The sequence below is a fragment of the Tubulanus polymorphus genome, chromosome 7 (assembly GCF_964204645.1).
Source record: "Tubulanus polymorphus chromosome 7, tnTubPoly1.2, whole genome shotgun sequence".
Taxonomy (NCBI): domain Eukaryota; kingdom Metazoa; phylum Nemertea; class Palaeonemertea; order Tubulaniformes; family Tubulanidae; genus Tubulanus; species Tubulanus polymorphus.
In genome coordinates this window covers 16,097,606-16,121,595 of record NC_134031.1, presented here as the reverse complement: position 1 = coordinate 16,121,595, position 23,990 = coordinate 16,097,606, and the positions used below count along the sequence as shown (strand labels likewise).

Here is a 23,990-nt window from a genome sequence, read left to right as displayed (position 1 = left end):
AATAAGATTTAATTGGTGCAAGATTGCGCAATAAATCGTTATCATTGTGGGATTCGAACCACCAGCAATAGTGACGGCCATTAATAACTCGGCTTTTCCTAAGAAGTAAATTTAAGTAAAGACTTCCAGTAAATTCTTCGTAAATCATGAGTGAAGGCATGCAAAAGAAATTACAGACGGAACTGGAGAAATTCAAAGCTGTCCAAAAAGGTTAAATTAATTTTCTTAATTGATTGAGCTCTATGAATATAGCCAGAGACTCATCTCGGTCTAGGAGAAAAATCGCTATCATCAATCAAATCAATAGTACAAAATATACAAATCAATCAAGACATAGTCTTAATTAGATTACATTATTCGTTCTATTTCAGATTATCAGAAATGTTTAACAGCACGACAACAACTTGACGCTCAGTTAAATGAAAATACCCTAGTTAAAGAGGTGATAACCAATAATATCGCAATATGATTCAGGCCGAGCTGAGTGGCAGTTCTATTTCAATTGAAAAAGGACGCATTTAAAATATGAAGTGCCTGTAGCCTGAATAAATCATTTGAGAACGGATTGCTTTTCATTTTCCAAAAAAAACTTGAAAATTGGGAAATATTCACAAACCATTTGTCGCAAAATTATGACCTAAATTTTTTACACTGACTGAAGGGCAACCTAGGGGGTTAGACAATTTAAGGGGTTTCGATCACTACACCTGACCCCTCCCTCGGCTCGAGCCTCTGACTGAAGAATGCCTATCAACTTATCTACATTCTTTTTTTCTGAAGGTCATCTCAGACTATTTCTTTGTTTTCTCACATTCAATTTTTTTTCACAGGAATTGGATCTTTTGAACAGTGAAAACAACGTGTATAAATTAACCGGTCCAGTTCTCATCAAACAAGATTTAGAAGAAGCAAAACAGAATGTTCAAAAACGAATAGATTATATCAATGGTGAAATGTAAGTTTATAGACCTGGTCTTGGTCATCTCTATTTAAACCTAACCGGAACACCACAATGATAGACTATACCAGGGTAGGGGTACCATCGGGTTTGTATCCTAGCATGAGAGGTTGTAAACTCAATGAATGAACTGATCCCAGCGTATTTCTATAATTTTGAATACTTTCATTTCTTTCAGAAAACGCCAAGAAGGAACTCTTAAAGACTTGGACAAAAAGCAGGAAACTCACCGCGAAAACTTGAACAAATTACAACATCAATTTCAACAGGCGCAGGCTAAAGCCGCTGCCAAATCATAGACTGAAGCTTTAGTATGATGATTCGTCGCAAAAAATGAACATTCGTTTCGAGTATGAGACAATTAGTCTTTCTAAGAACAACTGGATTTATCAATAATTGTGATTTCCGCTTAAGTGTGTCCGATGAGTCCCTTGTAAGATTATTAATTTTTATTTAAGAATAAAAAATCTGTCTTTGTATGATCTGTATCTGTCTTAAATTATCTTTCTTGACGAATTTAGTTAGTAATTCCGGTAAAAGTGCAGATCCGCACATCTCGTGATTGACGCAATCTGCTGAATGACAGAATCCAGGATAAAATCTTTCTAGTGAAGATATCTTAAATCAACCAATGGCGATGTACTGAATTTTGAATCTGAAACATTGATATTTAATGTAATTGATTGAACCGTTTACGCGGAGAGGTGCGGATCTGCACTTTTACCGTAATTCCCTAGCTCTATTGCCAGTAAATAGTTTAATTCGAAGTTTAAAATAGACGTCGATGGGATTCGAACCTAAACGACCGGCTTAGTTCTTATGGAACACGTCACCGGCTGCTGCTGCCACCTAGCGTTTGTTTCTACGAGTGAAAATGGCCGAGTAAGTTTGACATTTCAGATTCTCTGCAGTATTTTTTGCAATTTTGCCTCATTTATCGAGTGTGACATGGCTTATGAAAGTTATAATGAAGTAGATGAAATCATAATTTTATTGGTTTCTGGCATTTTATGAGATCAAAGATGATGAAATTGGATAATCCTTATAAAACATCTGAAACACTGGTGGTGGTAATGGAAGTGGAGCGCTCCGACTTTCGAACGTTATGAAAATTAGGCTAGAAATTAAGTTATTATTGCATTTATCTTTTAAAATGAAATTTTTTCTATAATTTCAGAGCACAAGCAGACATTGCCGTTATAGGATTGGCCGTAATGGGCCAAAACCTCATTTTAAATATGAATGATCATGGTTTTGTGGTAAATATGGATACTCCAGTTGCACAATTACTGGTATTGGAGGGTTTAAGGGTATTGTAAGGGTTAGAGAATAATTGATAAATTTATTAAGGCGTCTAAGATCTCTTACAAGAGTATTAGTTAGTATAGGTATGATTTTACTTATCGCTATCTCTGAGACTAGACAAGATATGATAGCCTCACACTTGAGATAACCTATAACCTCGACTTGTGACCATCTGACCTTAGATAAGAAAATGATTTATCAATCTATAGTTTCTGAATTAACTAAAGTTTCTGTATATTTTGCCTGTTTCTTAAAGTAACAAAATTATTGCATTCACTTGTATGAAAAATGTAACAGGTTGTGTTACCATGAATAATAACAATCGTGTAAAGTTGTAAACTACTATCTGATTTAATTTGAATAAATAACATGAAAACGTTTTATTGAATTTCAGGTTTGTGCGTTTAACAGGACCGTCGAAAAGGTTGACGCGTTCCTCGCGAATGAAGCGAAAGGTACGAAGATTATCGGCGCCAGCTCATTCGAGGATATGGTCGCCAAATTAAAGAAACCACGACGGGTGATGTTAATGGTGAAAGCTGGTAAACCAGTCGATCAGTTCATTGATCGAATTGTAAGTGAATTTAAGCTTAGATAAAGTTCACATTCATTTCTTTTGAGTACTACTGTATATCATAGTCAGTGATTGACACAATATAATGTTGTCTAAGAATGAATATTTGTGACATTTCCAGGTTCCATTGTTGGAAGCCGGTGACATAATCATAGATGGAGGAAACTCCGAATATCTCGATTCCAATGTAAGTTGTATGAATAAGATGGCATGAAATACAATTGAACTAGTAGATTGTCTTACTGAGAAGGATCGGCGTCAATGAAATGAGGATATGAGGCGCCTTTCATCTATCATATGAATAATTTATTATTCTGAAATTCAAGTTAAAGTCCTTTCTTTTCAGAGGAGATGTCAATCATTAAAGGAGAAGGGTTTACTGTTTATCGGCACCGGTGTAAGCGGAGGCGAAGAAGGGGCTCGTTACGGGCCGAGTATCATGCCCGGGGGTGCCGAGGAAGCCTGGCCTCACGTGAAGGATATATTCCAGGGTATTAGCGCCAAAGTGAACGGCGAACCTTGTTGCGACTGGGTCGGGTCCGAGGGCGCTGGACACTTCGTTAAAATGGTACACAACGGTATCGAATACGGAGACATGCAGCTGATTTGCGAAGCTTATCACGTAATGAAAGATGCGTTAGGAATGAAGCCCGATGAGATGAGCAAGGTAACTGATAGATTCAGATAACTGATAGATTCCAGTAGTCATTACGGCTCAGAGTTGAAGAGGCTGTTTTCATTTAGGTATTCAACGAATGGAACAAGAGTGAACTATCGTCATTCCTGATTGAAATTACGGCCGCAATCCTGGCTTACAAGGACACAGATGGCAGTCCGCTGGTAGAAAAAATACGAGATAGCGCCGGCCAGGTGAGAACAAAACCTTTTCCGAAGCACTTGTTAAGGGATTGATAGCAACTAAATTTGAATTTGAAAAATTTAAGAAATTTCTGTAAAAAGAATGTGTGAAATGTTTCAGAATTTAGTTTGCATAGAATTTCAATGTGCTTTCCTGCAGAATGTTATTTTTGTTTTAACCTCAGAAGGATATATGCATGTGTGTGAATCTGAAAATGGAAAAAATGGATACCGTATGTGAAATTCCATGTTAAACAAATCACACCAGAAATCTGTGTTTTTTATTTCAGAAAGGAACTGGTAAATGGACAGGGATATCAGCTCTAGAATACGGAGTTCCAGCTACGCTGATTTGTAAGCGGTTCTGCAATATATCTTATCGTCAAATTTTCAGTTCCTATAAAATAATTTCTCGATATTTCAGCGGAAGCGGTGTTCGCGCGGTGTCTTTCGTCGCTTCAAGCGGAACGCATCGAAGCTAGCAAAACGTTGAACGGGCCGAAAACGTCGAAATATACCGGCGACAAAACGGAATTTATCGAACAAATCAGACTGGTGCGTAACCGTAGAGAATGTCTCCGTTCTTGACGTAGGTTTTGAAACTAATCGAAGATCTTGATTTCGAGTGTTTATTTGTATGGATTGTAGGCGCTCTATGCATCGAAGATCGTGTCGTACGCTCAGGGATTTATGCTGTTACGCGAGGCGGCGAAAGTATTTAGCTGGAAACTGAACTACGGTGGTATCGCGCTGATGTGGCGAGGGGGTTGCATCATTAGAAGGTAGCTAACTATTAATATCTCTCTCTTAACTATACCACAATGGAAAATCAGTATAATTGATTTTAATTCCGGTGATTTGTTTTTTTATGTTTCAGCGATTTCTTAGGGAATATCAAAGAGGCTTTTGATAAAAACCCGGATTTGAACAATTTACTAATGGATGATTTCTTCAAGCAAGCAATTCATAACTGCCAGGCAAGTAGGAATTTGACCCTTTCGTTCTTTCATATTTTTTTCGGAAAGAAAATTCATTATGGTTAATTATACATATTTTCTAGGAGTCCTGGAGGAAAGTCGTTTCTTCATCCGTAATGCTAGGAATCCCGACGCCGGCGTTTAGTTGTGCTTTGGCTTTTTACGACGGATATCGATCTGAACGTCTTCCGGCTAATCTCATTCAGGTTATTATTATTTCTAAGTCTGCTTTTTTAATATTCTAAACTTCGATTGCTACAAACTTTTGTTCAGAATCCTAATAATTTTTCAGACGTACCTGTTTTCACCTAGGTGTTGCATATTATTTGAATGTGGGGGCAAAGTAATCCCTGGAAACATTTTGAAATTTGTCAGTTATTTCCAAGTTGAGGAGTTACCTCTAGGGGCCATTCATTTATTACATTCGCATTAGGGGAGGGGGAGGGGTCAGTGCAATTGCGTACTGTAATGCTTAATGTATATGAAAAAATGGCCGATTTTGCGTACTGAGGGGGAGGGGGGTTGGAAAATTCGAATTTTACGCGTACGTAATAAATGAATGATCCCCTAGGGGTAACTTTGATACTCAGCCTATGAACTCGTTCCCTGTTAACTTTTCACTGCTACGTTACATTTTCTATTTCAGGCTCAACGCGATTACTTCGGTGCTCATACGTACGAGTTGCTCAGTAATCCGGGTCAGTTCGTACACACTAACTGGACGGGCAAGGGAGGAAACGTTTCCGCCTCTACGTACTCAGCATAGGATATAAAGAGTGTCCGATCAATGCTGTAAAAGTCGTCCACATTCGAACTGTGATGATCAAAAAACATTTTTATATTTACTGCCGCACATCAGCTCAGAACTCACATATAAGATACCGGGTCACTATGTGTACATGCGGCCTTATATTCCATAGTTCGGTACACGTGGTAAAACATTGGTTTCATCCTATTTTTAATCAAAAACGTTTCTTTAATTAAGTTTCCTTTTACAGTCAACCATCGATTATGCGCTGCCCCCTTGGTTACTTTACCTCCCAAATTTTCAATCCCCGATCGGATTGCAAAAATTTAGTTCGTTGTCATTTGAAAGATGATCCATTAACCGCCATAATCGGTAGTTGACTGTAGTACACGCTCACGTGGACACTTCTCTTGCATTGGTTCGACACTCGCATAATGCTGTGTTTTCATGACTTGTACTCGTAGAGAAGTACTTCGGTTGTTAGGATGTTAAAGAGATAATTATTATAATCAGTACGCAATCAAGAAGAGATTTATTCGATAATACGTCGTAATTGCAGTAAAAAGTGTGTCTACTCAAATGTATACGTTTTATGTGCTAATTGTTATTCCAAATAATTTATATGATAATGAAGAATATACAAATGCATTTTTGAAAATCAAATGCGGAGTATTTGTTAATTTGTTGTTGCTCCATATTCGAATGAACCTGGACCAATACTGGTAAAACCTCCATTGCAGCTATGAAGATTTTGTAAGTTAACCGAATTCAATCTCCTGATTACAAATCTGGATGATCCCAATGGCAGAGATGACACTTTCCTATAATATCTTAAAACTGAAAATTTATTTCAACAAAACAAGAGTGTGTGTACACGAGTATGCAATCGTTATTTACTCTTCCATGGGAACAAGCTTCGTATGGTTTGCAATTTTCCGTGAAACCAATCTCGAATATCGTCTTTATAATCGGAAATCCTCTCAGAAACTCTCTCTTTCAACGATGGCCGCTTCCAGACGCCTTTTCCTTTGCGTTTCGCGTACGATTCTGCTTTGTGAAGTTTATCTATAAATCTTAGAACAAGTTTATTTTCATTCGGGTATTCAGATACGTCGTGAACATTTGCCAAACCATTTCGGACCAAGTTTTCGTTAACTTTGATTGCGCTCCAAAAACTCTACAAAATAAACAATTCAAGTATATTCAGTGAAGATAACTGAAAGGCTTGAGTCGAAACTTCGAATAAATCATTAAGCCACAAAAACATTCCGGAGTCTTCATCGTAAGCAGCTCGGCTAAGTCGACCTGAGCTTAGCTTTAGTGTGGGATTTCATATTATTAATCATATTAACAAACCTTATCAGTAGTCACAATACAGTGTACAGTCTCTGCGCTATCAGGACGATGTATCAGTCTAAACCAGATATGCTTCGACGTTAGTGTATCGTGTATCCAAGGATACGCCGATTCGGTGAGATTCACAGCCGCCAACTTAACTGGCAGTAATCCAGTTTTCGCTGAAATTGAAGATGAATGGTCTCCTGAGATTACTTTAGTTGCAAAATTTCTGCATTTCAAGGTTTTTAATACATGTATTTGAATACAAATTCATTTCTGAAATGAGACAACGGTAATTATATTTCAATTAGCGAACCTGGTTTGAAGTATTTCAACCATTTTAATGTAGCTATCGGAATATGCTTAACTTGAAGAATCCCATCAGCTGAGATACTATGAACCGTGCCACGGAGACGGACATTACGTTGAATGAATCTAGCAGGAATCTCAGTGGCATGAGCGAACTGATTGAACTGCAAAAAAATAGGATGTCGGAAAATATACTTTTGTAGATCTTTTCACGTCCAATGATTATGTATATTGGATAATACTAGAACTAACCATATAAACATTCTTTACAATAACTACAACACCAACCACGCCAACTCCATAACAAAACCACTGAAATACAGTAAACAATTACATAAATAGTCCACATTGAAATAGTTAGTGTCCTAATCGTTGGTGGGAAGATCTTATAATCGGATGGGCTTGTTTGTGAAAATATCCAATTGTGAAACTACACTGACAGGTACTGAATAACCTTTAATCTACTTACTGGTTAGTAAGTCAGGGGACAAATTCAGGATGGAAGAAAGGAGTACACCTCAGATCAGATGGATAGGGCCCTGGATCTGCCACTGCATATCCTGTCTGATTGATGATATACAGAGAATCGGGGCGCAGGGTCAGGGACCCTCTAACCCTGAAACTTGCCTTGAAACTTACTACTGCTTTCCGACGGAGAGCTACCTTCACAAGTTTGGTATAGTGGAGGATCCATCTTGTAAACTCTGTGGTCATCAAGAGGAGACTTTGCAGCATGTGATTTATGAATGTAGGAATTTGCAAGAAGCCAGAGATTTTGACAGCAATCCGCCATGGACGGATGTCCCTCATGACCAACCAAGACAATACGTGGACCACTCGTATTAAAATCATCAAAGAAAGGAATAGGAGGATTTACGTGATGGCCAATGCAGCTGCAGGCATTAAATCAACGAAGTGGCTACTCGTATACGAATAATTCCGTAGGCTATTCGTACGCACCCGTCGGATAACTCTGGAATTATGTGTACGGGAAGGGATAGGGTTAGGGTAAGGTGAGGTTATATGTAGTTAAAACATTCGACCGACTGTCAACGAGCTCGGTGGTCTAGTGGAGGATCCATCTTGTAAACTCTGTGGTCATCTGCTGTGCTAGTAATTTATTGGCCCGGGTTCGAGTCTCGCTCTATCCGCTATTTTTCTCTAACTCTATTCTCCACACTTTCCTTGAATTTTCTAAGTCGTGCACCTCTGTACGCATGCGCGGCGTTAATCGGCCAATCAGCGACAGTTATTAGCGTACAGATCCTAGTCCCGTACGAATAGTCTCCAGAGTAATCCGTACGGGTCCGTACGAGTAGAGTAGCCAAAGCGTTAAATCAACAACAACAACAACAACAACTTGCCTTGATTAGCCTCACATGTTTATCCAATAATTTAGTGACGCTATAAACAATGTCATATTCATTATCTTGATTATCTTCATTCAATGAATATCTTCTGTTTCCCATTTCCTGTCTTTTACGCCATGATTTTTACCGATTTTTGCAATATTTTCGAACCAGGAAGTGTTCGTGCCGCTGCTCTACCTGACCTTGAACGATCGCGTGCCGAAACAGCTACGTTCGCTCTCTAACCGGAGAGTGAATCATATTCAATTCAAATTCGATTATTTATTGTTCGCAGTTAACTCTGACCTCGGGACGTCCCACGTGCTTGTGTTGATATTACGCGAACAGATAACAACACTCGAGCGCTCGGTCGCGGTAAAGCCGCCAGAGATATCGAGATATCATCGACACCGCATCATTTCCACAGAGCGCCAGTATCCTAAATGGAGTTTAGTGAAGTTTTGTGTCAACTACGGACTAGCGTCCGATTTCGGAATAAAAGTTGATTACTCTTTTTACGACTTAGAATATAAGTCGCCCGTCAGATAGTCAATTGATAGCGAGCGCTTTCTTATTCATCCTTCCTTCAGAAAAAACTACTGACGAAGTATTTATCAGCGCGTGTTTTATTTCTACTTCAAAAATGACGTCGATTACGCATTGGATAAATAGGATATTACAGAACTTTTTATTAATTTATCTATTGAAATTAAAATGGAATTCGGCCGTCGAATTAAAAGCAGGAATGTAAGTATAAAAACAGATAGATAAACTTGAACCTTTCATATAAAGCCAATAACATAGTATCTTTGAGCGTCAAACTCACTTTTAAAGCGCGATCTAATAGAAAGAGAATCTGCTTCCTGTATATTTTGTATTTCATAAAGTGATTTTGTACGAGTTTGCTAAGTGTTTTCCTAGAATTGAAGAGTATAATGGGCTATGCGACCGCAAAAAGCGCCCTACCTTAATTTATATGACAGTAATTTCCATAAAACTGATTCAATGTTCATTATACTTGAGGAGTTCCAGAAAGTCGTAGAATTTTGTAGAAGTCTTATCAAAAGTCTTACTTAAAAAAAAACTTGAGGTACGAGGTTTATCTTGGAGTGTGACATAAACTAATTGGCCCGTAATCAACACGGGCAGACAAAATATTACAATTTGCACGAAGATCGTAAAATTTAAATTCTTTTTCGTGACATTCAAGCAATGCTCTCCTTGTGAAAACCGGGCTTTATCGAATCTGAACTTACTGTGGATATGGACAATAAGCTCGCATGATAATGTTTCATTTTCTATTGTAACCCGCAGCTTGTAATTTCCTCGATAAAGCAATGGATTTATTGGACTTTGATTAATGATGTATGCCTCATCATTGTGAATTCTGTGACCCCGGAATCATTGGGGGAATTATTAACCAGCCGACTAAATAGAGGGACCTCCTTTATTCTTCTATAATGAATAAAACTTTTGAATATAGTTTTGAGCTCCGCGATTGAGATGCACTGACCACAGGAAAATCACGTAATATTTATCGCGAAGACATCGCTGAACGTGGGTGGTGCAGAAATGTCTTCGTATTCGAGCGAAATAATTGTTTTTAACTTGGCCTGACTTACACCTAGGGGCTCGAGAATGAAATCACGTTTATTAGGTTTGCGCATTGGCTTATGACACATACGAGTTTATAATTTGATGAGTTTAACTGTTGACATGGTATTTTCTATTATGTGCTCAGATTTCAAATTATGTCACATGTAATGGCACCGCAGAAAAGCAATACAAACAAATCAATTTACGAAATTAGCGGTTTGGCATCGTTTTACTGTTGTGAATACAAGATTTCATTTTCTTCATCATGTGTATTTAACAACGTTTATAATATTTGTATTCGATAGAAAAAAATCATTAGAAAGTTGCCCTGGCCCGCAGTAAGTGTGCATAAAAACTTCGACGTCGATGTAACTTGACCGCGGATCCCTTGAACTCTCCAGGTCTCCTTACCAGGAACTTTTGTATGACTGAAGGAAATTTCAGTTGAATCATTTCAAATGTCAAATCGTTTTGTTGAAACAAGCAGGTGGTCTATAGGCAATTATTTGCCCGTAAGATTCCGAAACCGTCAAATCATACAACGCACCGAATGCCCTGTTTTTATTAAGTATGATCAAATTTCTTTGACTACATGATCAAATGAATATTAAAACTGGCAATGCGATATTGTATGAAAAAATTCCAATCTTTACATTTTCAAACTGACTCAACGGCGATTTCGTTGTTCGACATATTCCAGTCCGAACCTATTAGATAAAATGACAAAAATCTTGATCAAATTCCCTTCTTATCAACATTCTATTATCCAACTGCGATTACTTAATTGTCAAAGAATTTTGCCCTGCATGGAACAAACTGTAGGTAGCAAGTGCTCCAGAATTTTTAATCGTCTGTATTTTCCCGTGTCACCGATGGCCAAATACTTTAAGGGATAATCCTTCCTAAATCAATTAGTTCAATATTTACAATTCCAATGAGCAGTTTATATGTTTACCGATCCGGGGCTTTTTTGGAAGTTTATGAACTTTAAATCTGTACACTGTCTAGATTCGTCTTTCTAACCGACTTTTATTGCGCCTACCTCTTCATGCACGGGTCGAGAGTCAATATCCTGATTTCCTAACGAACCCTATCGAAAAGAAGTTAAAACAAGTATTTCTGTTGTTGGGGAAACTGTTTCTCATCGAAATTGTTGTTTTCTGGTTGTGCAACTAAATAGATATGACTTCAAAATTTCTGGATATGGCAAGGTACTTTTACTAACACTATCCACCGTAGAAGACTAAATATATATAATGCTTCACTATTGTTTATTCATAATAAGCGGTGTTTGTATTTATGGAGAATACGTATTGTATTAAATCCATGAAACCGGCAACCAGGCATGTAATGTGAAGCCAATTGAAGTCAGAGGCCCGTCCATGAGTAAATTAGTTTTTAACATTCACGGTTTGTTCACGGTTAAGTGTCAAATTGGACATTTGCTTGTGATTTTGATAGTTCGGTCGTTCGGAGGAATGTGTGGTCAAAATTACCAAGACTAGAGTACTTTATACACACCAATCTATATTCAAACATATTCTATTCTGCGCCAAAGTATTTGGATGTTTTCTGGGTATTTCTTATTCAATTCCAATTAAGAGGATGCCACGCTTCAGAAGGTGTATTAGCCTATGATAGATCTATGGTCAGTTTCATTGCTGCCCATGGGCAATACTAACAGATGTGTGATCCATTAATCAAGGATCTCATTCTGCATTGATGAAGTGTATATCCCCCAGGCTTCGGGCGGACTCGGGTTGGTCCTTAATGACCATGCAAATCTAGCCACTATAATTTTGCTATTAGAGATCATCTGTGACCAAGGATGACCAGAGAACGTGTTTGGTCCATTGTGATATAACGTTTCATCTAAAGTGTGTTTCCTTGTACCAGGCCACCGAGGAAGAGCTTTTTGAGTATGTACATAGTGTCTAGCCGCTAAGTACACAAGAAACAATTTCATTCGAATAATGTTGAATATTGGTCAGATGCCCGAAACAAATCCCTGCTAGCGGGAATTTTTAGCGATATTTATTTTGTCCTCGTTGACTTGATCATTTAATGTATATATGTATATAAATATATACATATATATTGCCAACCATTTACGTTAATGGTTATGTCTATACGCGTATTCGTTTGTACCGAGGTAATTTTACTGTCAAAATCCACCGCGCAAAACCACTCGCGACGATCGACGGGTCAATCGCCCGTAATCGCCTCGGCTCCAATCAATTAATGATAATTTATCATCGTGTTTGCAAGCATTGGTAATAAAAACAGACCCAGGGCGCTTTTTTCGAAAAATACAACATTCACAAAAATGAATACGATGGTTTGATTTGTATATACGTGAAAATTAAGAAAAGTACCTGTTATCAGCTTTGCCCGGTGAAATAATGGTTCATTGGCATTCCACCAGCCAGCCAACTTCAAGCCTAAAATCCAATAAAAGTTTTTATTCGCAAGATTAGTACTGGTAGTTGTATAAGTCTCACTCCATCTAATCGATGATAAGACAAACATGCTTACATCAGAAACGCTGTTTTGTTTGATTTGTTATTTCGTCATGTGTTCCCATTTCCCTCTTCTTTTACTTCGCGTTAACACGATATTTTATTGCCCCATGAGAGATAGATTCGAATGGTAACGGTATTTCTTTTCATTTGAGGGGTTATCGGGGGATCTGGTCATTCCCCGACATCGCCGCTCACGAAACCTTCGTGATTCATAGGTATAAATCGATAATTTGGGAGCGTGGTGAAAATTGCATTAAATCAGATGATGAATTTTAGCCCTCTTCCATTCCTCATCTTCAACCGCTATTATTGACTTTCGGAGTTGTTAGTAATGAATGACTTGCTTTCGGTCTATTTCCGTAATCGAATTTCGCCCGATTGCGGCGAGAACTGTTGCTTCCAACGGGTTGACCAATAATTGTCGGAATTTGTATCGGCTGTAATGAATTTAACCGACTCTATTCTCATTGTCGGTGGAAGTTTCAGTAAACTGGCCCCTATATGCGTGCGCTGTGATTCATTTGTATGACGATGCTAATTCGTTAAGAATTTCTTGCCAAACCACCTCATCACGACCACCGCCAGGAGAAAATCATATTTTCTATCCGTGTTGTAAATGAGAGCCCGATGTAACTGATGAGGGCTCGGGTTCGCGGAGATGTCACGGAGGGTTATGGGACGTTAGACTCAGCAAATGTATACATAGTTATAGACTCTCTAGTAGAAATGCTTGGTTCTAGAGAAATCTGTAACCTTTTGAATCTTAAATTGTGTTTGAATCATAGTTGATTTATACATAGTCATAGACTCTCTAGGTTCTTGGTTCTATAGAGAAAGTATAATCTTTTGAATCCTAAATCGTATTTGAATCATATCGTCTATTATTAGCCAATGCCTTCAGTTCAACATCTAAACATTACCCGCATTAGCCTGCATGATCACATTTCTATTAAAAGTTACATACATTCATCCTAGACATACAATTTTCTCCGATTTCAAAGCATAACAGCGTCAACAATCTCACAGAAATCTGATTCTGGCACTAGAGAATAAAGATTAATTGCATTGTAGTTGAATTGAGTGATATTAGTTCATCGGCATGATGAGATACAGCGTTGTCTGATTGATTGATGCTCGGCTGCCCGAGTTTTCGCGCTGTAGTAACTCTCGTTACAGCCGATGAATTACATCAATTTACAACTGTTTCGTAAAAAAATGCCCCACGCCATGAACTCAGCTACTCTCGAATCACCAGTATGATTGACTAATGAGAATGTGGTTCATTGATGCAGCTACGTCGACTTTCGTTGATCAGATAATTGACTTCTTTATTACTAATAGTCAATATTGATGCTGCAATGTCGGGGATCGCAAAATAGAACTTAGTTAGGAGTCGTTTATTGTATGATACACATTTCATGTCTCATGGGTGCAAAAATGTTCAAAAACCTTAATTTCTGAATAGGCCCTAAATACGATATCGTTTTTAAACTCATAAATAATTCTGGTCGTTAATTTATCGGTTTTTTAAAAGTTGCTCTATTAATTCGGGTTTTTTTCAGGCCAAATGTTTGCCCGTATCAGGAGGTGGAGATGTTGGGAGTCCGGCGCCCGTGTGTGCGGGCATTTACACAACTAGTCAAAGTATGGAAACCAAACTGCGGATATATGAGAAACTGGTGTGTCGGATACGAAAGAAGGTAAGTTATATGATAAACCAAACATGGTTATCGATGAAATAACCTAAAGACAATCTTTAAATCCCCAAAAAATGTCGATAATTGACAACCTCGCGGAACCCGGGTTTAACAAACAATCACCTCCCATATTTACAGAGCTCTAACTATAAACATTTAACTACTGGCGCGTATTATCTTGATCTATTAGTGTTGTTGACATGAAAATTATCACATATATCAAATTTACTACTTCGTCAACAACTGAATAATTGATATTAAACAGAACCGTTCACAGCACTAAAATACTGAAATATCCATATAAATACACATTTATATACATATATTGGGTATTTTCCGAGATTTCATTTTTTAGTAACTGCAAATCACTTTTTGATTTTCGTTCTCACCGTGGAACTGGGTTCAAATTATCTCTTCGGGCACCGCAAACCCTACCCCGACAAATCGGAGTTACCGTAACTGCTATTATATATGGAGCTTTTCTATATATGCTTCAGCTCTAGTGCGGAGTACGAATGCAAAATCCATATGATGAAAATATTATGAGTAATCATCATTATTTCGAGTAGCTCTCAATTAAATTGATGTACATTCTTTCCTGTTAACTGTACAGGATATAGCTCGTTAATGTGCGTTCGGACTAGTATTTTTTTAATATTATCCGTTCCCTCGTATCTGTACCGGATGATGTTGATATCGAAACCTTTTTTCTTTGATGTATGAATCGCTCGCGCAAATGGCAAGGTCGCACACGCCAAATACTTCTCCGGTCTCCCAATCCAATTACTAAAACCCAAAAATGCAAAGAGCTCAGTCGAAATATATACGTCCTGTCGTCAAATTTTCAAATTGTTACATTTCGAATTTCATACGATAGAATTTATCAAATTGAAACCACAACGTTTCGGTTGTTGACTAACGGCCGTCATCAGGTGGAATCACGGTAAGCTACCGAGATAATGTAACCAGAAATCTGGACAACAATTTTCTCGACAAAGTTCACCAACTTATCGAAAATCACGATACAAAATACAACCAAATCGTTGTGGTTTCATTTTGATAAATTCCATCGTATAAAATTCGAATAGCGGGACATCATTTGATCTACATTTTCACGCGGATTCGAGTATCGGTATGTTTTATTCGACTGCTATTTTCAGGACACGATACTACACGACGTACCGACAAACCTTCCACAGGACGTACGTTACTAAGTATAAATGCTGCGAGACATGGAAACAAAGAGACGGCGATAGCGGCTGTTTTCAACGTAAGTAAGAAATAAAAAATGAATAAAACCGTCGGTTACCCCCAACTAACTCGTGAGATCTGATCTCGACATATTTCGAATCGAAGTCAACAACACCATTTGTTTCAACTTTTTAATCGCTACCACATAAAAAAAAAACAGGAACGACGGAAACCTCGCCGAAAAACCCTCCGAAGAATAAGGGTAAGAGGATGTTGTCACCGATGTTTAAATGTTGTAGCCTGTTCAGAAATTAGATATTCATCATTGTCTCATCTGCTACTCGACCGTGGGATCCATTACGTTATACCCCATTTTTCGAAACACACTTATTAGTTACTCGCGTTCCATTTAAGCAATGAATTATTCAAAATTTTGACTTATTTTTTTCGCATCATATCACTCCTTATAGTTTTAGCTTTTTTCCGTCAGTTTTTGTTACAATATCTGTAATTGTAGATGACAATTTCTGCTATATCTGGTACTATGCTTTACTAGAAGCTTCGCACGTTCGTGAAGTGTTACGTCATTATTCATTGATGATGCGCTGTGTATCAAGGGGTGTATCAAGGGTACTACACGTGAGATAAACTTTTAATTCATCCGCGTTTACGGCGAACAATTAATCAATCGATCCAATCTTAATTAATCAAATTTCGCCAATGAATTAATGACGTAAGCATCAGCTGTAGATAAAGTATCTGTGTGCGCAGTCATTCGACAAGCCTTCGTTTTAGAGTCCATGGTTGGAATCAGTTTGACAAAATTTCCAATCTTCTATCATCTCTTAGTAGTATCATATACGCGTTTCCTGAGAAGGTATTCCAAAAATCTGCGCCTGAAAGTAGTGTCCGTGATATGTACGATTCATAAGAAGGGGTTTACGCGAAAAAGGGTGCGAAAAAGCGTGCGAAAAAAGATCTTTACGCAGAGATACCTTCCCCACAGGAATCGCACCCCTTTTTATACCTTCTTAGGAATCACATATACATAATAATACTACTTCCCTTGTTCTTGCAGACGGAATTTGCCTCTTGGGGGTTTTAATCAGAACAATAAGACAATATTTAAAACAATCGAATAAGGCAAGAAATATTTCTGACTTTCCCAGAAAGACCTAAGGTCTTTGAAGTTAATGATATTGGCGTCGTAATTTTTCGTTACAGAAAACTCACGTTCTGCCACGGTACAGTTAACACGGCTATTTATACTTCGATATCGTCTATATAAAATTGAACAATAAATAATATGTTCTATTTCTTTAGTGCACTTAAAATATGACACCGAAGGAAGTATTTTAAGTACTGCTCTTATGTATCACCTATTGACATATATATCTGCGGTGAGAATCCAAGTCAAAATTACTTCTAGTGTCACATCTCTTGAAATGAAATATTGATGAATTCGAATAATGCCCGCACCAGCGCTAATTCAGGTGCTAATTAAGCTGCAATCGGTATATGTAAATGTATTTCGTATAAATGACCTGAAGATTGACTTAGCGATTAGACATTCATTTCTCCACCAACTAAATCTCCACGGCCTTAATAAGATTTTTCTTTTACTATTGCTTATTTTTCTTTTTACTATGCTCAAGCACGAAATGTTCATACGAAAACAAGTAAACAAGGCATTAGAGACACCGTAATCTAAAAATTCCTTTGAAGAGAAATTACTGCGTTAAACGTGTTTGTGAAATGATAGTAGGAAGACTGGTTGTATTCTTGCCTATGTATACAGTGCCTAATCAACTGTGCACCGTCCTTTCACCGATTATAGAAAAACAGTTTTTTTTTTTATTGTCACAAAGCACCGGTAGCGTGGTGTCCTTATAATTGAGGCTTGGATCGCTGATGAATGTCGTGCTATTTGTGACAAACAGCTTCAGGATTTCAGGTTCCCAGTGTGAGCGACTGTTACGTTTCGAATAAAGAAACATTGAATATGCAATCGCGATTCATTTTCTCTGGTCATATGCTCTATTTTCTCTATAAGCAGAATGCAGTATTAAGTACGCGCGGGCCTTCTCAAAATGAAAGCAAACTATACCCTCGAACTTGTAAACAAACTCAAACCCCTCTCTTTTGAACCTTTTATTCATAATCATGATTTATTGAATACTTCAAACGCGATATTGGTCTAATGTTGGATTTGAATCAATTTTCACTTTAGTAAATGCTGCCCTTTCGTCAGCCATTCTGAGCTGCCTGAGAGTGTTCTTTTGTATTAGTTTTCAAAGATCTTAATCATTAAGATACAATAGCTTATGCCCATTAAAATTCCCCAATAGCTATATCATGTCGAATAGAGAAAGCCCAGGTTTAAACTGCCATCTCTTTCTATCTTATTTAGCTTTCAGATTTATGTTTAACCTTTACACCGATATCGAGTCAGAATATTTATTCGGGATTGATACGAATCGATATAAATTATCTATTACATCATAAAGGCTTATCCTTCACACGATACAATAACTGGAGACATTGATCCCAAATTTTGGAAAATCAATATCCAACCAATAGTCAAGTAAATCCTTTATGTAAATATGCCGACATAACCTATGTCAATATTTTGTAAAAAATTTGAATCAGTTTCAGGATATACTTAATGACAAAATAAAAGTATGGCAAATGGCTAAATCTAGCTGACATTAAAAAACGAAAACTGGTTTGCTACTATTAACCTTTCATCTTGATGTTTATCGTCATCTTTACTTTTCGCGGTACTTTATACTCATTAAAAGAATGTAATTTCGGAACAATAAGATTTTATACTCGGGCGAATGAAGATATGAAATAAGGTATTTGTTACGTGTCATCAGGAAATGTCGGCTTTCAGTGCAGAGAGATTCTCGGGTTTACACGAGTGCAAATAAACGGCGATTAAACGAATACCATAAAGTCACGTTCGGTAGGCTAATTCTGCAACCCCTTATCGAAATATTTGACCTCGCTGCGAATAAACCTCTTCTGATTTCACAAATTCGCTCGGAAATGATTATCATATTTCTATCGCGCGAGCTTTCGGGGGAAATTTCGCGTAGAGGTTCGGGAAAAGTATAGCCAGTATTTGTTCTTCGTCGACTCCTTGCTTTGAAAAAAAATCTCCAAAACGACGCAGGGATCTTCGTTTTTGCATTCATGGAAGTAATACGTGTCACCGAATTTTGTCGCGAACTGAGTTCTAGAATTCTGCTTATTTTATTCATCCTTCTCCCACCTGCGGACTAAATAATAATAATGATAGATACGTATATCCCTTTACGCGAAAGACTTGATTCATGCTCGACCCCCTACTTTCAATATGGCCCAATTACAACATATAAACCACATTCGTAATACAAGTCTTTACAATGCGAACCTCAGAAAACTGGAGGAAAGGTTTTTCTTTCTGTGTGAAAAAAGATTTCATTTGTTCGGCATCTTTTTGTTTATCGTTCGTTCGGTACAAAATTAGATACTCATTGTTTGCAGGACCAAATAATATCATTTATCTATCTGCCTATATGATGACTAGTCATAATATTTATATCAGAAGTACACCGCTGCCCTGTATATAACCTTTTCATCATGTTTTATCGTACTCGCAGTTTTTTGATTGCCGCTTTGATATCCCGAAATATTTTTTTCTATGCATGCGTCATATTGTGAAAAAATGTGAATTGAGTTGTCAAGAGTGCAGGTCCGTGAGAGACAAAAATAACTAGGATTTTTCCGCGAGGAATTGACCTTATAGGCTTTAGATAAATGATACATTGTTTCTCCGGCCGGGTCGCTTTAGTAAACTGTAATAAAATATGTGATCAGTTCATTTCTATAGCTGCCGAGTCTGTAACTATGTTAGCCTTATCATGATTTTAAAAAAAAGTAATGTACAGGGTAGATAGGCGGCCGGCTGGGTCAACTTTTAAACCTCAGCAGAAATGAGAAACAAGGTATCAATTTTCTTTGGAGACATCAAAGATTCTAGTTTTAATCGAAACGAAATTAAAATTTGGGCCAGTTTTATAGACAAGAATCAACTTGACTGAATATGAGTATGAATCGAGTTCGCCTCGGGTGTAAGTCAGCACAATCTATAAAACCAGCCCAAAACGAATACAGTGTTACCATAAACTACTTTTTCTAAAGTCTCTGGTTTTTTACTAAATGGTACGCAGGGAAACTTTTCTGTGTCTTCGATCAGCTGCAATGTATATATATATATATAATTCAGAGAAGTCATCTTTGTAATCTAAGTTTATCCGGTGATCTATTCCCATTAGATCGACATTTTCGATCGTATCGCACGACGGTTCGATCAATCAACCTCGCCGATCGCGTTATAATAACGCGTCTCGAACCGCCGCGGTCCGAACCCGCGATACGCAGTGTCGGGATTACCGTTTAATTCGATTAGCCGGTTGTTTGCTCAGTGAATCGGTTTTGAAGACCGACGACTGACTGGTTGCGTATACATATACACTGTCAATTAGAACTCGTCCCAGTGACAGCCGTTATATTTAAAAAGGTTCAGTCGTTGTGATGATGACGGACGTAATTGTGTGTCTATGATAGATGTATAGATGTAATGAATTTCGATCGCTAGCGATAAATGTTTTATGTGAATGGTTTAATCCTGCGCGATGAAAATATTCACACGAAGTCCGATCAGTCAATCAGTACACAATTTCATATCAGCCGTTAGTTTATCAGTCTTTTATCACTCTCAAGATCCTCAGTCTATCCTCTTGTAAACCCTAGGTTTCTTCATGCGTACCTCCATCTTTTTTTGTATATGTATATGTATTACTACTGCACAATATATCATAATTCAAAACGGTACATAAAAAAAGTTATCAATCAACTTATCAAAGAGTCTCTCGGTGAAAGGTATGAACTTTGTTCTGGGTAGAGATTTATATCTCATAAAATTATGTCCGTTTGTCCAAAAAATTAAGTCGTTTAACCTTGAATCCATTTGTAACTTTCCAAATTCACTAAATTCTGGGATTTATCTTGATCATATGCGATATCTACAGTTTTCTGTTGTAAAAAGGTGATATATGCCACATAATTACGGTTTCCGTTTTGATCTTCGCTGTAAAATGCGTATTTACTCATCATTACAGAGAACTCATTTTTGATTTGTGTATAGATATTATGACGGCGATATATCAGTGACATAATTATCGCTATATCAATCAATATTGAACTATTTCCGGGCGCAATTACTTGACAATTCCACCCTCCTGTAATTGCAAACAATACATCTGACAAGTATCATTTCTAAGCCTAAAAATTAGATAGAAATTTTTTAGAAAATAAACGTGATGTCCTTTTTTTCTTCAGTTTTTGTCATTGTGAGGGAATCCCGGGGTTTATTTCTGGCCACTAAAGTACGCATCAACTTTACTGATCAACGTTTCATGCAATTACGTAACATACCACGACAGTCACCCGGTTTAAATGACCCTGTTGTGACACTGTAAATCGAAACAGACCGTTACTAATAACGGTGTTAACTACACCACAGCAAACTCCGACCTTCTGACCCGTCGATCCGCGAGCTTGCCCGAAGAAACTGTCATTTCTAATCGGCAATACTTTATTAAATTTCGCCATTTTAGAATCAATGGCACGGGTGGATCTAGCTTAGGTTTTTAAATACTGCTCAGTTCTATGGAAGGGCACCTATATCACAGAAAGTTTTGAATTTGCAGAGCTCTGAGATTCTATCTGAATCGATTTGGGGCATTAAATCCTTCTCTGCATCCACAAAATATGATATTTTGACCCATTTAAGAGAAATCATTCATAAAAAGTAAGAAGTTTACCCATTTTCAATTACCGGTATTCAAATTGGCCATTTTAAATTACTTCTACCAGAACTTGAAAAATAGAAGGGCACTTCTACATTCGTGAGTACGGCTCAAGAGGTAATAGCGATAAGCTGGATCCGCCCCTGCATGGTCTTCCTTTCGAGATAATTTCAGTTTATCAACCATATGTAAGTAACAGTTAAACCCCGAGCCCGGAACGTATCTTAACTTCTTCGGCTGGTTACTGGCAGTTTCACTTGAAAGGCTCATTCGCAAATGGATCGTTGTGAGATAGAAATGTCCCTTTAGCAGATATACGCTCGTTCGTCCGTGATTCAGATTACTGATATAGTTGAATACCGACTAATCATGAATTTATACGTATATGTATGTTTATGTATCTGTATGAAACACTACTCGAGAACGATCTAAGCCGAATTTGTCGTAAGAAGTTAATTTCTTTCTTCGCTGCAAGAGAGACAAATCATTTTCTGATGTTATTAGGAATCGATGCATAAACTCTGAATGATCGTATATACCGCGCGCCATTAGTTCGTTACATGTCGATACAATGGGTCCCTCTGATGTAGCAATTTCTCAAAATGATTCGATATCGAGTGACTTTATGTCTTGGTGTTATTGGTAGACAAAGTGTCTGATGGGTTTGTCTGATTGGGCACTCTGAGACTTAATTTGATTGACTTCGTACTGCGTGTGCTCTGCGTGGTTGTTGCTTGTCGTACGAGACAACTGTCATATACATTACACAAAAAACCATCCAAAACGGCTTGATATTTGACCCGCGGGAGGTTGTTACTGTAGATTTTTCTCTGGTCAAAATTGCAGTTCACTTCTCACTCAGAGGCCGTGGGATATCTGGATGTGAATACGGAGGCAGGGCCGTTTCTTCGCACATTAGATTTGCCAATGTCGTCAAATGTTTCCTGGTATAAGATTCATCTAGATTCTTATCGCTGTTGATTCTTTTTTAAACTAAGTAGTAGACAATTCAATCAGTTTATCTAACTAAGTTTTCTAGCATTTTTGAAACTCACAGCGAAATCGCGAGTAATTAGAGCGAATATCTTTCAAGCAAACTTCTTTATGAAACCGAAATTGAAAATATATATTTAAAAAATGATCTTACGTGGTGGCAATTCTTATCTTGTGAAACATAAAACATATCGTAGATACTGAATTTTATGCGAAACGAGCTCGTTGCAACCACTAGAACAAAGTTATTGGAATCTAACTTCAATCCCCATCCATCACTGAATGACTCCAGTGGCAATATATCGATCAGACAGCACGGCAGCCATTTCAAAATCAACCGCGCAACTTTTCTTCTTGATCCCGCGCATCGAGCGTGATAAACCAATATATGAATATCGCTCGACAGTTTTATTGACTCGATATTCTAGATGTCCCACGAAACTTTCTCATTCCCGAGATGAGTTGTCGATGAGAGATGAGTCCGAATTGCCTGCCGAATCAATGCCGTTGCCATAGCGATATATTTATATGTGATTCTGAAGTGGCCGATATTGAAGTAAATTTGTCAACTTGTTCACGCGCGACATGAGATTCGACGGGATGGGTCCAAATAAGCAAAAGTGAAGGCGTTATTCTGCAGTAAATAACTTTTACGGAGATGTCCTTAAACACTGTCGTGACTATTTCCATTTTATCACAAGTTACAAGTTACAAGTTAGTTTTTTCAACATAATCAAATGACATGATCGCCAATGAACACCGAAACAGTAGAAAAAGAAAACAATATATACATATATACAATACCAGAGTTACAAAAGTATTTAAAAGAAAAAGTGCACGAGACAAGCACCGTACTGCACAAACTGTAACTACAGGCATCAAATTAAATATAATATCCAAATCCCGATTGGATATACTTCCCCAAATTTACCAATTCCGATTGACAACCTATATCATTAAAAATTCTATTTATATCATTTACACCAACATTTATCAAATTAAATTCATTCACGAGAATTTTCCAATATGCTTCATTTTCTAAACCATGAAAACAATATTGTTATCCATTGGCAGACACAACGTTCATACCGATAATTTCAAAAATTCGCCTACGCTACGGGGGTCTCGCGCAACATTTACAACTCCGAAATCTGCGGGATTACATAGCAATTTAGCAGGCGAATTATTTTTCTATTTCCTCGTAGTTAGCAACTATTTCTTACCGCACGTGTCTGCCCTATCTGTCTATATGCGGGTAACCATGAGTTTATTTTCGATGATACTAATAGATTTACTCATAATTAGGCAAATTTTTCAGGCAAACGAGGTGTGTCGAAGGTAAAGATTCCACCACAAGCCAATTAGCTGTCGAAAAAATACGCGCGATTGCAAACACGTGCTCGCAGAATTAAAAATGCCCTCCCCTAAACAACTCCTACAATTTTCAAAATTTCTCAAGCTACGTTACTATATAATGTTGGTATCATTTTCGTATAAAACGCTGATTGAAGTATGAAATATCATCTAAAAAGCAAGTAGTAAAGTTTTTTCGGTTTCTTTCACATCCAGACTTAGATAGTAGAAATAGCGGGTAATGTTTGATCAGACATTATATAGTTTTACCTTCCCTTACGTTCACAGTATAACAACACATGTTTTATTTTTGATATAGCGTCTTGAGTTATCACGTGTTTTATTTTTGAAAATTCCGTTCTTA

The 23,990-nt window shown here is 37.5% G+C and overlaps 4 protein-coding genes across 10 annotated transcripts in view; 3 read left to right on the top strand and 1 right to left on the bottom strand.

Moving 5' to 3' along the window:
• The first annotated feature begins 51 nt into the window (after positions 1–51).
• Positions 52–1,413, top strand: LOC141908835 (prefoldin subunit 6-like). The gene is made up of 4 exons (XM_074799058.1): positions 52–210; positions 372–442; positions 831–955; positions 1,137–1,413. The coding sequence occupies exons 1-4, from the start codon at positions 147–149 to the stop codon at positions 1,255–1,257; spliced, it is 381 nt and encodes a 126-aa protein (XP_074655159.1). The 5' UTR covers positions 52–146; the 3' UTR covers positions 1,258–1,413.
• A 413-nt stretch (positions 1,414–1,826) lies between these two features.
• On the top strand, positions 1,827–6,036 carry LOC141909354 (6-phosphogluconate dehydrogenase, decarboxylating-like). The gene is made up of 12 exons (XM_074799778.1): positions 1,827–1,840; positions 2,136–2,217; positions 2,658–2,837; positions 2,959–3,024; positions 3,184–3,504; positions 3,582–3,707; positions 3,986–4,049; positions 4,120–4,250; positions 4,344–4,477; positions 4,573–4,672; positions 4,756–4,878; positions 5,319–6,036. The coding sequence occupies exons 1-12, from the start codon at positions 1,833–1,835 to the stop codon at positions 5,436–5,438; spliced, it is 1,455 nt and encodes a 484-aa protein (XP_074655879.1). The 5' UTR covers positions 1,827–1,832; the 3' UTR covers positions 5,439–6,036.
• A 208-nt stretch (positions 6,037–6,244) lies between these two features.
• Positions 6,245–9,306, bottom strand: LOC141909357 (protein C3orf33 homolog). Of its 3 annotated transcripts, XM_074799790.1 has the most exons (6): positions 9,243–9,306; positions 8,432–8,855; positions 7,320–7,379; positions 7,075–7,231; positions 6,777–6,937; positions 6,245–6,597 (listed from the first exon to the last, which is right to left on the bottom strand). In XM_074799790.1, the coding sequence occupies exons 2-6, from the start codon at positions 8,534–8,536 to the stop codon at positions 6,310–6,312; spliced, it is 771 nt and encodes a 256-aa protein (XP_074655891.1). In that variant the 5' UTR covers positions 8,537–8,855; positions 9,243–9,306; the 3' UTR covers positions 6,245–6,309. The 3 variants fall into 3 exon arrangements, with proteins under 3 accessions (XP_074655891.1, XP_074655889.1, XP_074655890.1); XM_074799788.1 differs by lacking the exons at positions 8,432–8,855; positions 9,243–9,306 and adding an exon at positions 7,695–8,421; XM_074799789.1 differs by lacking the exons at positions 8,432–8,855; positions 9,243–9,306 and adding an exon at positions 7,707–8,421.
• LOC141909356 (uncharacterized) overlaps positions 8,771–23,990 on the top strand; it is a 51,280-nt gene continuing 36,060 nt past the window's right edge. For 4 of the 5 annotated variants that reach the window (XM_074799785.1, XM_074799783.1, XM_074799782.1 and 1 more), the window contains exons 1-4: positions 8,771–9,163; positions 14,097–14,234; positions 15,392–15,501; positions 15,643–15,684. In XM_074799785.1, the coding sequence (XP_074655886.1) occupies positions 9,060–9,163; positions 14,097–14,234; positions 15,392–15,501; positions 15,643–15,684 (394 nt within the window). In that variant the 5' untranslated portion in view covers positions 8,771–9,059. The remainder of the gene's footprint in view (positions 9,164–14,096; positions 14,235–15,391; positions 15,502–15,642; positions 15,685–23,990) is intronic. The other variant, XM_074799784.1, reaches the window with a different exon arrangement.